This window comes from Petromyzon marinus, chromosome 31 (assembly GCF_048934315.1).
Source record: "Petromyzon marinus isolate PM22_M1 ecotype Great Lakes invasive population chromosome 31, UKy_Petmar_22M1.pri1.0, whole genome shotgun sequence".
Lineage (NCBI taxonomy): Eukaryota > Metazoa > Chordata > Hyperoartia > Petromyzontiformes > Petromyzontidae > Petromyzon > Petromyzon marinus.
The window spans coordinates 6,629,364-6,644,812 of NC_133697.1; the positions used below are offsets into that span (position 1 = coordinate 6,629,364).

General features: G+C 45.3%; 1 protein-coding gene across 3 annotated transcripts in view; it reads right to left on the reverse strand.

Moving 5' to 3' along the window:
• The window catches only part of HAAO (3-hydroxyanthranilate 3,4-dioxygenase), a 47,030-nt gene that overhangs the window by 12,314 nt on the left and 19,267 nt on the right, over nucleotides 1-15,449 (reverse strand). For all 3 annotated transcript variants that reach the window (XM_032963774.2, XM_032963776.2, XM_032963771.2), the window contains one exon: nucleotides 13,761-13,839. In XM_032963774.2, coding sequence (XP_032819665.1) covers nucleotides 13,761-13,817 — 57 coding nt within the window. In that variant the 5' untranslated portion in view covers nucleotides 13,818-13,839. The remainder of the gene's footprint in view (nucleotides 1-13,760; nucleotides 13,840-15,449) is intronic.

Below are 15,449 nucleotides of genomic sequence, written 5' to 3' on the forward strand. Positions count from 1 at the left end.
CTCGCCACAGAGCGGTGGGCAACACAAACACAGCGAGAGACGCGAAGGGCTCCCGTGTCACCTCAACAGACTGTTGGAAGCAGGAGGAGGGAGTGCTGTGAGCGAGCGCCGATCACAGCAGGCGCGGCGCACGACGGGGTGGTGCGGTAAGGAACCCACGGTAAGGAACCCACGGTAAGGAACCCACGGTAAGGAACCCACGGTAAGGAACTGACGGTAAGGAAGCCACGGTAAGGACCTGACGGTAAGGAACCCACGGTAAGGAACCCACGGTAAGGAACCCACGGTAAGGAACCCACGGTAAGGAACCCACGGTAAGGATCCCACGGTAAGGAACTGACGGTAAGGAACCCACGGTAAGGAACCCACGGTAAGGAACCCACGGTAAGGAACCCACGGTAAGGAGCCCACGGTAAGGAACCCACGGTAAGGAACTCACGGCAAGGAACCCACGGTAAGGAACCCACGGTAAGGAACTGACGGTAAGGAACCCACGGTAAGGAACTCACGGCAAGGAACCCACGGTAAGGAACCCACGGTAAGGACCTGACGGTAAGGAACCCACGGTAAGGAACTGACGGTAAGGAACTCACGGCAAGGACCCCACGGTAAGGACCTGACGGTAAGGAACCCACGGTAAGGAACTCACGGCAAGGAACTGACGGTAAGGAACTCACGGCAAGGAACCCACGGTAAGGAACCCACGGTAAGGAACTGACGGTAAGGAACCCACGGTAAGGAACTGACGGTAAGGAACCCACGGTAAGGAACCCACGGTAAGGAACCCACGGTAAGGAACCCACGGTAAGGAACCCACGGTAAGGAAGCCACGCTCGGTCGCCTTTGTTTTGTCTCCACCACCCGTGCTGGTGTTTACACACCGCCCTCACCAGCTACTCATTCGAGGCTCAGTTGACCTAGGGGAGGACCCAAGACGGGTTTAGATTTTCGTCACTGGTGTTGGCCGTGAACGTGAATCGAACCTGGGTGGCCGGGTTTGTAGCGCAGCGCGTTATCCCTTGCGCCGCACACACACACACCCGTGCCCCGCCCCTCGCACCACCCACCCCCCATGGACGACCCTGGTGATGGTAGTGGTGGCATTGACAGATTTGGCTGCGTTTAAATATCAATCTGGACCGTGATCGTTGCGAATTATTGTGGCTCTCTGATGATTTACAAGAGCACGAAATTGGTCAAGGTTTTTGCCTGTATGGAATGTGGAATATATACACGTTTGCCTTGAACCATATGTAACATGGCCTGAGTTGACGCAGGTGAATTAGTAACTCGAGGTACACGTGAACTGTGGACTGATAGGGAAAGTATGCACAGCAATCGCCATGAAGCTGCTATTCAACAAAAAATATATATTCCTCGAGTATCTTAGCTGGCTACTGGCTGGGTCTCCTCTCCACGCCGACGATAGCTCTGTTGTGAGTTGCCGCTGTTGGCCGTCGCCACCAAAACTAGCTGGGTAGCTGGCTACGTGGGTTGTTCTGTGTAACAAGTCAACACTGGGTTGAGCTGAAACGGCGGAAGAAGGAGTTTGGAAGACGTCGCAAAGATTATAAAAATAGATAGCGACACCGATGAGGCGGGAAAACGAACACAGAAGACTCACCACGGTTCATTTAACATTGCTCTACCTTTTCAGTCTGTGCTCCTCTTTCACCGGAATATTTTTTAAAATCGTAGAGAATAGATTTTACTGGTAGGAGCCTCCTGGTTAAACACCAGCCCACAGGGGATTATTGTGTCCGTCCGTCCGCCGTGCATCCAAAAATGGGAGGGGTGGGGCTGGGTGGAGAGGGGAGGGTGGGGAGGGGCTGCGTTGGGAGGGGTGGGGCTGGGTGGGGTGGGAGGGAGGAAGGGGCTGGGTGGGGAGGGAGGGAGGGGAGGGGCTGGGTGGGGAGGGGTGGGGCTGGGTGGAGAGGGGAGGGTGGGGAGGGGCTGCGTTGGGAGGGGTGGGGCTGGGTGGGGTGGGAGGGAGGGAGGGGCTGGGTGGGGAGGGAGGGAGGGGCTGGGTGGGGAGGGAGGGGCTGGGTGGGGAGGGAGGGGCTGGGTGGGGAGGGGAGGGTGGGGAGGGGCTGGGTGGGGAGGGGTGGAGCTGGGTGGGGAGGGAGGGGCTGGGTGGGGAAGGCGGACACGTCACACACGAGGGGGTGGGTGGCCACCAACCACGTCCGGCCATCTTCACGACATTTTCCCCTCCACGTGGAGAAACAACAACATGCGTCTGGAGTATGGCGGCTGCTCTCAATCTCTACTTTATAAGCCGCCAATTCGTGGGTATTGTACTCTCTTCTTTTGAGGAACAGCTTTTCTTTTCTCTCCATCATCCCAGGTCCCCACTCGGTCCCCACCCTTCACGCCGGCTTGTGCCCGCCCTCACAGTGGGGCATATTTGCGGAATACACCACGTGGTGCCGCCGTTGACCCTGGCCATTGACCGAGCAACCCAACGTTCCTACCAGCTCCCTCCGCAGGAATGTGTTAAAAAAAATACCTATAATACATTATCTTGGCATTTTGTTATTACTACTCGACTACACAAAAGCAGATAACTTGTAGTGCTCCGATTATCACAGGAGCATCGCGATACAACGACTATGAACAGTGACATCAGTTTCTTGTTTTGCCTTGCAGGGTAACAACCACAACAACCACGACTAAGGGGTGGTTCTCTACTCGCTCACATTGACAACGCCGTCGTTAATCCACTGCTGGATGAAGGTGGGGGCCGAGCAAAGGGGCTATTGGTCATCTTCCCAGTCTGACTACAGTCCCATCCACAACCCCCCCCCCCCCCCCCACCTGCGACCTGGCCTTGACCCTCAACCAACCTGACAATTCGATAAAAAAAAATTAACTCGATAGTTCAAGATCCGCAATGCGCCTGCTTGAATACGAGACGGTGTTGGATCCTCAATGCAAAGAAATAACTGTCACGAAGCGGTCCTTAAAGAGCCGCGTACGGCTCCGTAGCCAAAGGTCAACTGACCCCCCTTGCTGGCCCGACCCACGCAGCCCTGTAGCTTGACCTAGTTTGAAAGAGAGGGGCATTCAACGGCTCGTTGGCAATAAGGCCGACGTTAAATTAACTTTAAGGAGAAGTCCAAGGCTGCACGGAACGAGTCCGCGAGATGCACCTCGCATGGGTTCGAGCCCGCACTCGGGCCTGGCTCTCAAGAGACGCGCCACTGTGCTCACAGCACACGGGGAAAGGCTGCGACTCCCCAATTGCTTACTAAGTTCTAGAGCAGTGTTCTTCACTCAGTTCTAGAGCAGTGTTCTTCACTAAGTTTTATAGCAGTGCACTAAGTTCTAGAGCAGTGTTCTTCACTAAGTTCTAATGCAGTGTTCTTCACTAAGTTCTATAGCAGTGCACAAAGTTCTAGAGCAGTGTTCTTCACTAAGTTCTAGAGCAATGTTCTTCACTAAGTTCTATAGCAGTGCACTAAGTTCTAGAGCAGTGTTCTTCACTAAGTTCTAATGCAGTGTTCTTCACTAAGTTCTACAGCAGTGTTCTTCACTAAGTTCTACAGCAGTGTTCTTCACTAAGTTCTACAGCAGTGTTCTTCACTAAGTTCTACAGCAGTGTTCTTCACTAAGTTCTACAGCAGTGTTCTTCACTCAGTTCTAGAGCAGAGTTCTTCACTCAGTTCTAGAGCAGTGTTCTTCACTAAGTTCTATAACTGTGCACTCAGTTCTAGAGCAGTGTTCTTCACTAAGTTCTACAGCAGTGTTCTTAAATAAGTTCAAGAGCAGTGTTCTTCACTCAGTTCTAGAGCAGTGTTCTTCACTCAGTTCTAGAGCAGTGTTCTTCACTAAGTTCTACAGCAGTCTTCTTCACTAAGTTCTAAGGCAGTGTTCTTCACTAAGTTCTAGAGCAGTGTTCTTCACTAAGTTCTAGAGCAGTGTTCTTCACTAAGTTCTACAGCAGTGTTCTTCACTAAGTTCTACAGCAGTGTTCTTCAATAAGTTCTAGAGCAGTGTTCTTCACTCAGTTCTAGAGCAGTGTTCTTCACTATATTCTAGAGCAGTGTTCTTCATTAAGTTCTAGAGGAGTGTTCTTCACTCAGTTCTAGAGCGGTGTTCTTCACTAAGTTCTACAGCAGTGTTCTTCACTAAGTTCTAGAGCAGTGTTCTTCACTCAGTTCTAGAGCAGTGTTCTTCACTAAGTTCTATGGCAGTGTTCTTCACTAAGTTCTAGAGCAGTGTTCTTCACTGAGTTATACAGCAGTGTTCTTCACTATGTTCTAGAGCAGTGTTCTTCAATAAGTTCTACAGCAGTGTTCTTCACTCAGTTCTAGAGAAGTTTTCTTCACTCAGTTCTAGAGCAGTGTTCTTCACTAAGTTCTATAGCAGTGCACTAAGTTCTAGAGCAGTGTTCTTCACTAAGTTCTAGTGCAGTGTTCTTCACTCAGTTCTAGAGCAGTGTTATTCACTAAATTTGAGAGCAGTGCTCTTCACTCAGTTCTAGAGCAGTGCTCTTCACTAAGGTCTACAGCAGTGTTCTTCACTAAGTTCTAGAGCAGTGTTCTTCACTAAGTTCTAGAGCAGTGTTCTTCACTAAGTTCTACAGCAGTGTTCTTCACTAAGTTCTAGAGCAGTGTTCTTCACTAAGTTCTACAGCAGTGTTCTTCACTAAGTTCTAAAGCAGTGTTCTTCACTCAGTTCTAGAGCAGTGTTTTTCACTCAGTTCTAGAGCAGTGTTCTTAACTAAGTTCTACAGTAGTGTTCTTCACTAAGTTCTAAGGCAGAGTTCTTCACTAAGTTCTAGAGCAGTGTTCTTCACTAAGTTCTAGAGCAGTGTTCTTCACTAAGATGTAGAGCAGTGTTCTTCACTCAGTTCTAGGGCAGTGTTCTTCACTAAGTTCTAAAGCAGTGTTCTTCACTAAGTTCTATAGCAGTGTTCTTCACTAAGTTCTAGAGCAGTGTTCTTCACTAAGTTCTAGAGCAGTGTTCTTCAATAAGTTCTAGAGCAGTGTTCTTCACTAAGTTCTAGAGCCATGATCTTCACTAAGTTCTACAGCAGTGTTCTTCACTAAGTTCTAGAGCCGTGATCTTCACTAAGTTCTACAGCAGTGTTCTTCACTAAGTTCTAGAGCCGTGATCTTCACTAAGTTCTACAGCAGTGTTCTTCACTAAGTTCTAGAGCAGTGTTCTTCACTCAGTTCTAGAGCAGTGTTCTTCACTATGTTGTAGAGCAGTGTTCTTCATTAAGTTCTAGAGGAGTGTTCTTCACTCAGTTCTAGAGCAGTGTTCTTCACTAAGTTCTACAGCAGTGTTCTTCACTAAGTTCTAGAGCAGTGTTATTCACTCAGTTCTAGAGCAGTGTTCTTCACTAAGTTCTATGGCAGTGTTCTTCACTAAGTTCTAGAGCAGTGTTCTTCACTAAGTTCTACAGCAGTGTTCTTCACTATGTTCTAGAGCAGTGTTCTTCAATAAGTTCTACAGCAGTGTTCTTCACTCAGTTCTAGAGAAGTTTTCTTCACTCAGTTCTAGAGCAATGTTCTTCACTAAGTTCTATAGCAGTGCACTAAGTTCTAGAGCAGTGTTCTTCACTAAGTTCTAGTGCAGTGTTCTTCACTAAGTTCTACAGCAGTGTTCTTCACTAAGTTCTAGAGCCGTGATCTTCACTAAGTTCTACAGCAGTGTTCTTCACTAAGTTCTAGAGCAGTGTTCTTCACTCAGTTCTAGAGCAGTGTTCTTCACTATGTTCTAGAGCAGTGTTCTTCATTAAGTTCTAGAGGAGTGTTCTTCACTCAGTTCTAGAGCAGTGTTCTTCACTAAGTTCTACAGCAGTGTTCTTCACTAAGTTCTAGAGCAGTGTTCTTCACTCAGTTCTAGAGCAGTGTTCTTCACTAAGTTCTATGGCAGTGTTCTTCACTAAGTTCTAGAGCAGTGTTCTTCACTAAGTTCTACAGCAGTGTTCTTCACTATGTTCTAGAGCAGTGTTCTTCAATAAGTTCTACAGCAGTGTTCTTCACTCAGTTCTAGAGAAGTTTTCTTCACTTAGTTCTAGAGCAGTGTTCTTCACTAAGTTCTATAGCAGTGCACTAAGTTCTAGAGCAGTGTTCTTCACTAAGTTCTAGTGCAGTGTTCTTCACTCAGTTCTAGAGCAGTGTTATTCACTAAATTTGAGAGCAGTGTTCTTCACTCAGTTCTAGAGCAGTGCTCTTCACTAAGTTCTACAGCAGTGTTCTTCACTAAGTTCTAGAGCAGTGTTCTTCACTAAGTTCTAGAGCAGTGTTCTTCACTAAGTTCTACAGCAGTGTTCTTCACTAAGTTCTAGAGCAGTGTTCTTCACTAAGTTCTACAGCAGTGTTCTTCACTAAGTTCTAAAGCAGTGTTCTTCACTCAGTTCTAGAGCAGTGTTTTTCACTCAGTTCTAGAGCAGTGTTCTTAACTAAGTTCTACAGTAGTGTTCTTCACTAAGTTCTAAGGCAGTGTTCTTCACTAAGTTCTAGAGCAGTGTTCTTCACTAAGTTCTAGAGCAGTGTTCTTCACTAAGTTGTAGTGCAGTGTTCTTCACTCAGTTCTAGGGCAGTGTTCTTCACTAAGTTCTAGAGCAGTGTTCTTCACTAAGTTCTATAGCAGTGTTCTTCACTAAGTTCTAGAGCAGTGTTCTTCACTAAGTTCTAGAGCAGTGTTCTTCAATAAGTTCTAGAGCAGTGTTCTTCACTAAGTTCTAGAGCCGTGATCTTCACTAAGTTCTACAGCAGTGTTCTTCACTAAGTTCTAGAGCCGTGATCTTCACTACGTTCTAGAGCAGTGTTCTTCACTAAGTTCCAGAGCCGTGATCTTCACTAAGTTCTACAGCAGTGTTCTTCACTAAGTTCTAGAGCAGTAGTCTTCAGTAAGTTCTAGAGCAGTGTTCTTCACTAAATTCTAGAGCCGTGATCTTCACTAAGTTCTACAGCAGTGTTCTTCACTAAGTTCTATAGCAGTGCACTAAGTTCTAGAGCAGTGTTCTTCTCTGAGTTCTAGAGCAGTGATCTTCACAAAGTTCTAGAGCAGTGTTCTTCACTACGTTCTAGAGCAGTGTTCTTCACCAAGTTCTATAGCAGTGCACTAAGTTCTAGAGCAGTGTTCTTCACTGAGTTCTAGAGTAGTGATCTTCACTAAGTTCTAGAGCAGTTTTCTTCACTAAGTTCTAGAGCAGTGTTCTTCACTAAGTTCTACAGCAGTGTTCTTCACTAAGTTCTAGAGCAGTGTTCTTCACTAAGTTCTACAGCAGCGTTCTTCACTAAGTTCTAAAGCAGTGTTCTTCACTCAGTTCTAGAGCAGTGTCTTTCACTCAGTTCTAGAGCAGTGTTCTTAACTAAGTTCTACAGTAGTGTTCTTCACTAAGTTCTAAGGCAGTGTTCTTCACTAAGTTCTAGAGCAGTGTTCTTCACTAAGTTCTAGAGCAGTGTTCTTCACTAAGTTGTAGAGCAGTGTTCTTCACTCAGTTCTAGGGCAGTGTTCTTCACTAAGTTCCAGAGCAGTGTTCTTCACTAAGTTCTATAGCAGTGTTCTTCACTAAGTTCTAGAGCAGTGTTCTTCACTAAGTTCTAGAGCAGTGTTCTTCAATAAGTTCTAGAGCAGTGTTCTTCACTAAGTTCTAGAGCAGTGTTCTTCACTAAGTTCTAGAGCAGTGTTCTTCAATAAGTTCTAGAGCAGTGTTCTTCACAAAGTTCTAGAGCCGTGATCTTCACTAAGTTCTACAGCAGTGTTCTTCACTAAGTTCTAGAGCCGTGATCTTCACTAAGTTCTACAGCAGTGTTCTTCACTAAGTTCTAGAGCAGTGGTCTTCACTAAGTTCTAGAGCAGTGTTCTTCACTAAATTCTAGAACCGTGATCTTCACTAAGTTCTACAGCAGTGTTCTTCACTAAGTTCTATAGCAGTGCACTAAGTTCTAGAGCAGTGTTCTTCCATGAGTTCTAGAGCAGTGATCTTCACTAAGTTCTAGAGCAGTGTTCTTCACTACGTTCTAGAGCAGTGTTCTTCACTAAGTTCTATGGCAGTGTTCTTCACTAAGTTCTAGAGCAGTGTTCTTCACTAAGTTCTACAGCAGTGTTCTTCACTCAGTTCTAGAGCAGTGTTCTTCACTAAGTTCTACAGCAGTGTTCTTCACTATGTTCTAGAGCAGTGTTCTTCACTAAGTTATACAGCAGTGTTCTTCACTCAGTTCTAGAGCAGTGTTCTTCACTAAGTTCTAGAGCAGTGTTCTTCGCTAAGTTCTAGAGCAGTGTTCTTCAATAAGTTTTAGAGCAGTGTTCTTCACAAAGTTCTAGAGCCGTGATCTTCACTAAGTTCTACAGCAGTGTTCTTCACTAAGTTCTAGAGCCGTGATCTTCACTAAGTTCTACAGCAGTGTTCTTCACTAAGTTCTAGAGCAGTGGTCTTCACTAAGTTCTAGAGCAGTGTTCTTCACTAAATTCTAGAGCCGTGATCTTCACTAAGTTCTACAGCAGTGTTCTTCACTAAGTTCTATAGCAGTGCACTAAGTTCTAGAGCAGTGTTCTTCCCTGAGTTCTAGAGCAGTGATCTTCACTAAGTTCTAGAGCAGTGTTCTTCACTACGTTCTAGAGCAGTGTTCTTCACTAAGTTCTATGGCAGTGTTCTTCACTAAGTTCTAGAGCAGTGTTCTTCACTAAGTTCTACAGCAGTGTTCTTCACTATGTTCTAGAGCAGTGTTCTTCACTCAGTTCTAGAGCAGTGTTCTTCACTCAGTTCTAGAGCAGTGTTCTTCACTGAGTTCTATAGCAGTGCACTGAGTTCTAGAGCAGTGTTCTTCACTAAGTTCTAGAGCAGTGTTCTTCACTCAGTTCTAGAGCAGTGTTTTTCACTCAGTTCTAGAGCAGTGTTCTTAACTAAGTTCTACAGTAGTGTTCTTCACTAAGTTCTAAGGCAGTGTTCTTCACTAAGTTCTAGAGCAGTGTTCTTCACTAAGTTCTAGAGCAGTGTTCTTCACTAAGTTGTAGTGCAGTGTTCTTCACTCAGTTCTAGGGCAGTGTTCTTCACTAAGTTCTAGAGCAGTGTTCTTCACTAAGTTCTATAGCAGTGTTCTTCACTAAGTTCTAGAGCAGTGTTCTTCACTAAGTTCTAGAGCAGTGTTCTTCAATAAGTTCTAGAGCAGTGTTCTTCACTAAGTTCTAGAGCCGTGATCTTCACTAAGTTCTACAGCAGTGTTCTTCACTAAGTTCTAGAGCCGTGATCTTCACTACGTTCTAGAGCAGTGTTCTTCACTAAGTTCCAGAGCCGTGATCTTCACTAAGTTCTACAGCAGTGTTCTTCACTAAGTTCTAGAGCAGTAGTCTTCAGTAAGTTCTAGAGCAGTGTTCTTCACTAAATTCTAGAGCCGTGATCTTCACTAAGTTCTACAGCAGTGTTCTTCACTAAGTTCTATAGCAGTGCACTAAGTTCTAGAGCAGTGTTCTTCTCTGAGTTCTAGAGCAGTGATCTTCACAAAGTTCTAGAGCAGTGTTCTTCACTACGTTCTAGAGCAGTGTTCTTCACCAAGTTCTATAGCAGTGCACTAAGTTCTAGAGCAGTGTTCTTCACTGAGTTCTAGAGTAGTGATCTTCACTAAGTTCTAGAGCAGTTTTCTTCACTAAGTTCTAGAGCAGTGTTCTTCACTAAGTTCTACAGCAGTGTTCTTCACTAAGTTCTAGAGCAGTGTTCTTCACTAAGTTCTACAGCAGCGTTCTTCACTAAGTTCTAAAGCAGTGTTCTTCACTCAGTTCTAGAGCAGTGTCTTTCACTCAGTTCTAGAGCAGTGTTCTTAACTAAGTTCTACAGTAGTGTTCTTCACTAAGTTCTAAGGCAGTGTTCTTCACTAAGTTCTAGAGCAGTGTTCTTCACTAAGTTCTAGAGCAGTGTTCTTCACTAAGTTGTAGAGCAGTGTTCTTCACTCAGTTCTAGGGCAGTGTTCTTCACTAAGTTCCAGAGCAGTGTTCTTCACTAAGTTCTATAGCAGTGTTCTTCACTAAGTTCTAGAGCAGTGTTCTTCACTAAGTTCTAGAGCAGTGTTCTTCAATAAGTTCTAGAGCAGTGTTCTTCACTAAGTTCTAGAGCAGTGTTCTTCACTAAGTTCTAGAGCAGTGTTCTTCAATAAGTTCTAGAGCAGTGTTCTTCACAAAGTTCTAGAGCCGTGATCTTCACTAAGTTCTACAGCAGTGTTCTTCACTAAGTTCTAGAGCCGTGATCTTCACTAAGTTCTACAGCAGTGTTCTTCACTAAGTTCTAGAGCAGTGGTCTTCACTAAGTTCTAGAGCAGTGTTCTTCACTAAATTCTAGAACCGTGATCTTCACTAAGTTCTACAGCAGTGTTCTTCACTAAGTTCTATAGCAGTGCACTAAGTTCTAGAGCAGTGTTCTTCCATGAGTTCTAGAGCAGTGATCTTCACTAAGTTCTAGAGCAGTGTTCTTCACTACGTTCTAGAGCAGTGTTCTTCACTAAGTTCTATGGCAGTGTTCTTCACTAAGTTCTAGAGCAGTGTTCTTCACTAAGTTCTACAGCAGTGTTCTTCACTCAGTTCTAGAGCAGTGTTCTTCACTAAGTTCTACAGCAGTGTTCTTCACTATGTTCTAGAGCAGTGTTCTTCACTAAGTTATACAGCAGTGTTCTTCACTCAGTTCTAGAGCAGTGTTCTTCACTAAGTTCTAGAGCAGTGTTCTTCGCTAAGTTCTAGAGCAGTGTTCTTCAATAAGTTTTAGAGCAGTGTTCTTCACAAAGTTCTAGAGCCGTGATCTTCACTAAGTTCTACAGCAGTGTTCTTCACTAAGTTCTAGAGCCGTGATCTTCACTAAGTTCTACAGCAGTGTTCTTCACTAAGTTCTAGAGCAGTGGTCTTCACTAAGTTCTAGAGCAGTGTTCTTCACTAAATTCTAGAGCCGTGATCTTCACTAAGTTCTACAGCAGTGTTCTTCACTAAGTTCTATAGCAGTGCACTAAGTTCTAGAGCAGTGTTCTTCCCTGAGTTCTAGAGCAGTGATCTTCACTAAGTTCTAGAGCAGTGTTCTTCACTACGTTCTAGAGCAGTGTTCTTCACTAAGTTCTATGGCAGTGTTCTTCACTAAGTTCTAGAGCAGTGTTCTTCACTAAGTTCTACAGCAGTGTTCTTCACTATGTTCTAGAGCAGTGTTCTTCACTCAGTTCTAGAGCAGTGTTCTTCACTCAGTTCTAGAGCAGTGTTCTTCACTGAGTTCTATAGCAGTGCACTGAGTTCTAGAGCAGTGTTCTTCACTAAGTTCTAGAGCAGTGTTCTTCACTCAGTTCTAGAGCAGTGTTATTCACTAAGTTCGAGAGCAGTGTTTTTCACTCAGTTCTAGAGCAGTGCTCTTCACTAAGTTCTACAGCAGTGTTCTTCACTAAGTTCTAGAGCAATGTTCTTCACTAAGTTCTAGAGCAGTGTTCTTCACTAAGTTCTACAGCAGTGTTCTTCACTTAGTTCTAGAGCAGTGTTCTTCTCTAAGTTCTACAGCAGTGTTCTTAACTAAGTTCTAAAGCAGTGTTCTTCACTCAGTTCTAGAGCAGTGTTTTTCACTCAGTTCTAGAGCAGTGTTCTTAACTAAGTTCTACTGTAGTGTTCTTCACTAAGTTCTAAGGCAGTGTTCTTCACTAAGTTCTAGAGCAGTTTTCTTCACTAATTTCTAGAGCAGTGTTCTTCACTAAGTTGTAAAGCAGTGGTCTTCACTCAGTTCTAGGGCAGTGTTCTTCACTAAGTTCTAGAGCAGTGTTCTTCACTAAGTTCTACAGCAGTGTTCTTCACTAAGTTCTAGAGCCGTGATCTTCACTAAGTTCTACAGCAGTGTTCTTCACTAAGTTCTAGAGCCATGATCTTCACTAAGTTCTACAGCAGTGTTCTTCACTAAGTTCTAGAGCAGTGGTCTTCACTAAGTTCTAGAGCAGTGTTCTTCACTAAATTCTAGAGCTGTGATCTTCACTAAGTTCTACAGCAGTGTTCTTCACTAAGTTCTATAGCAGTGCACTAAGTTCTAGAGCAGTGTTCTTCACTAAGTTCTAGAGCAGTGTTTTTCACTAAGTTCTAGAGCAGTGTTCTTCACTAAGTTCTACAGCAGTGTTCTTCACTAATTTCTAAAGCAGTGTTCTTCACTAAGTTCTAGAGCAGTGTTCTTCACTAAGTTCTAGGGCAGTGCTCTTCACTAATTTCTAGAACAGTGTTCTTCACTAAGTTCTATAACAGTCTTCTTCACTAAGTTCTAGAGCAGTGTTCGTCACTAAGTTCTAGAGCAGTGTTCTTCACTAAGTTCTAGAGCAGTGTTCTTCACTAAGTTCTAGAGCAGTGTTCTTCACTAAGTTCTAGAGCATTGTTCTTCACTAAGTTCTAGTGCAGTGTTCTTCACTAAGTTCTACAGCAGTGTTCTTCACTAAGTTCGAGAGCAGTTTTCTTCACAAGTTCTAGAGCAGTGTTTTTCACTCAGTTCTAGAGCAGTGTTCTTCACTAAGTTCTACAGCAGTGTTTTTCACTAAGTTCTAGAGCAGTGTTCTTCACTAAGTTCTAGAGCAGTGTTCTTCACTAAGTTCTAGAGCAGTGTTCTTCACTAAGTTCTAGAGCAGTGTTCTTCACTAAGTTCTACAGCAGTGTTCTTCACTAAGTTCTAGAGCAGTGTTCTTCACTAAGTTCTAGAGCAGTGTTCTTCACTAAGTTCTACAGCAGTCCTCTTCATTAAGTTCTAGAGCAGTGTTCTTCACTAAGTTCTAGAGCAGTGTTCTTCACTAAGTTCTACAGCAGTGTTCTTCACACAATTTTAAGTGGAGGGGGGGGGGCTACTACTGTCGCCGCTAAGAGATCAGCAGCGTGAGGGCCGCCACACATTTGAAACCATTGTTGTGGTTTGACAGCATCAGGGTGAAGGTGATGGGCGATGGTGTCGCTCGTCGTAGACTGTCGGCGGCTCCGCACGTCAGGGGCCGCACTAAAGGCCGCCAGGGGCCGCCAGTGGACCGCGGGCCTTGCGATGAAGAACGCCGCCTTGCAGGGTGCGCGACTCCTCCGGAATCCACTCCCTCTCTTCCACTCACTGCACAATTCTCTCACTCGCTTTCCTCTCGCGCTCTCGCTCTCTCTCAGGTATCCTCCCGTGCGTCTCAATGTCCTTTGCAAGTTCAGTTGGGTGTGGGTTACTAATGTTTATTCCATCCTCGCGTACGATGGCAAGATGTATGTAAAGAACGTGTACAGGAGCTGAATTCCAATTCCGAGCTCTGGTAGTTTAGACGTGAAACATTTTGCTTCGAAAATCAAATCACTCATTCACAATGTTTCTTATTTATTTATGAATGCATGAAATCAGTTTTCTACCAATATTTTCAAGAATGTACTCTAACTGAACTATATATATATTTTTTTACCAGGTAAGGATCACTGCGCTATCTAGCTCTATTTCAGAAGCGACCTGGCTATCACAGATGATAGGTCAACGAAGTGACTAATCATGTGGACATTCAAAACAGCCAAACAAACTAAACGCGTGATGTCGATTCTAAACGTGGAGGGAAAACCCGGAGAGATGATGATGATGAGAGAGAGAGAGACGCAAACTCCAAATATACAGCAGGCGTCGTCAGGCTCGGGATCGAACCCACGACCTCCTTCATACCAGGCGATGGAGTTAACATCTCGCCGTACTTGGGAGGGCTTCGCCTTCAGTAGACGGGGGGTGGGGTGGGGGTTCACCCCCCCCCACCCTCTGATGAAACGATCTACCCCCCCTCCCACCACCCCCCTCCGCCGTGGATTACCTCCTCGCCCTCCTCGATGTGGTAATCCTCGCGCTGGTTAAGCCCCCCGACGAACATCACCTTGAGCTGGGCCGCGTGCCTGAGTCAACCAGACAGGGCAGGTGGGGGGGGGGGCAGAGACGTAATTTACATAATAATAATTATTATATAACGACCGATCCACACATACGAAGGAGACATCGCAGCGATACAGAATCAGAATGTTGCATTTACACTGGAGGGATCCGATGAGTTATGAAGCTCTGTTTTTCACAGATGTAGTGTTCGACTTTACGCGGACAACTTCTGTCTTTCTTCATACACCGCTTTATTTGCAACATTCAACATGTCCTCCACACTCCACAGTATCCTGGTCACCACGGCTCGCTCGCCGTGCTCCGCTCATCTTGCTCACCACCTTTGTCTCCCCACTATCAGTTCACTTGCTTCGCACTCAGCGACTCCCCGTTCAGCAACTCCGTACACAGCGTCTTCGCACACAGCGACTTCGCACACTCCGCACACAGCATCTTCAACTCCGCTATCGCTACGCTTTCTCCACTGCTAACTACTTCGTCGTCTTGCTTCACACTCTGTTCCAACTCCATTTCCCACTCTGTCTCCAAACTCTGTTTCCAAACTCTGTTTCCAAACTCTGTTTCCAAACTCCACGTCTTCCTTGTCCAGCTCCCAACTCCAACTTCCCACTCCAGCTCCCCTAAGCTCTTCAACTTCAACCCATCTCCAAGCTCTTCACCATTCAACCACCTCCTTCTGTTGACTCCGACTCCCGCTCTTATACCCGCTCTCATTACACCCCCAATTAATTAACCCGCGTCTCAACCGGCGCTCCGCGTGACCATCGCACCTGTTTCTCGCCAGACTTCTCGACGCCTCTCCAACCCCGGCAACAGTACCAACCAATCACAACCGTTGCTGATCCTCTGGCTTAATTCGCCCAACCGTTACCTCCTCATCCCAGCCTTTGCACCTGGCTGTCCTAACACGGCCCACACTTTTTCTTCTTTGGTTCTTTCGGTAAAGTCACGTGACTCCAGCGCTGTCCTCCAGACAGTCTCGTCCCTTCACCTGATGAAGGCCGCTTGTGTTGTGGCCGAAACGTCGTGAGAATATTATTGTGTTATTTTATTTTATCAATTTATTATTTTATTCTCATTCTACGTGACTTTACCAAAAGAACCAAAGAAGATGAATCCTTGCAGTCACGAAAGCTTTAAATCGAAACGACCCACACTGTTTTCGCCTTCTCCACAGGCTGACCCTAGATAACCCACACTGTCCGTGTGATCATGCAATCGTGCAGTTTCCACAACACACCTTCGTACTCCACTACACAGATGTCCAGTCGGGGTGGGCAAGAACGTGACAACACCAAACAGCACAAACACATAGTAGGAGTGCAAAGTACGAGAAAGGAAAACAAATCACCCCGAAAAACATAGAAGAAAAAAACTCAACAATCCCGATCCTACCAGGCAAAGCCAACTGAGGTTTCAACTTATTTTTCAGTAGCGACATGGCCACCATTGATAGCTCAATCAAGTGGCTTATCATTTTGGACATTTCTAGCAGCAAAATTATCTGAAATACTCGAGATGCATGCTTCTGAATGTGGAGGACCCGGAGAAAGAAATAAACATCCAGGCGTTAGGGTCGGGATCGAATCCCCGACCTCCTTGCATACCAGGC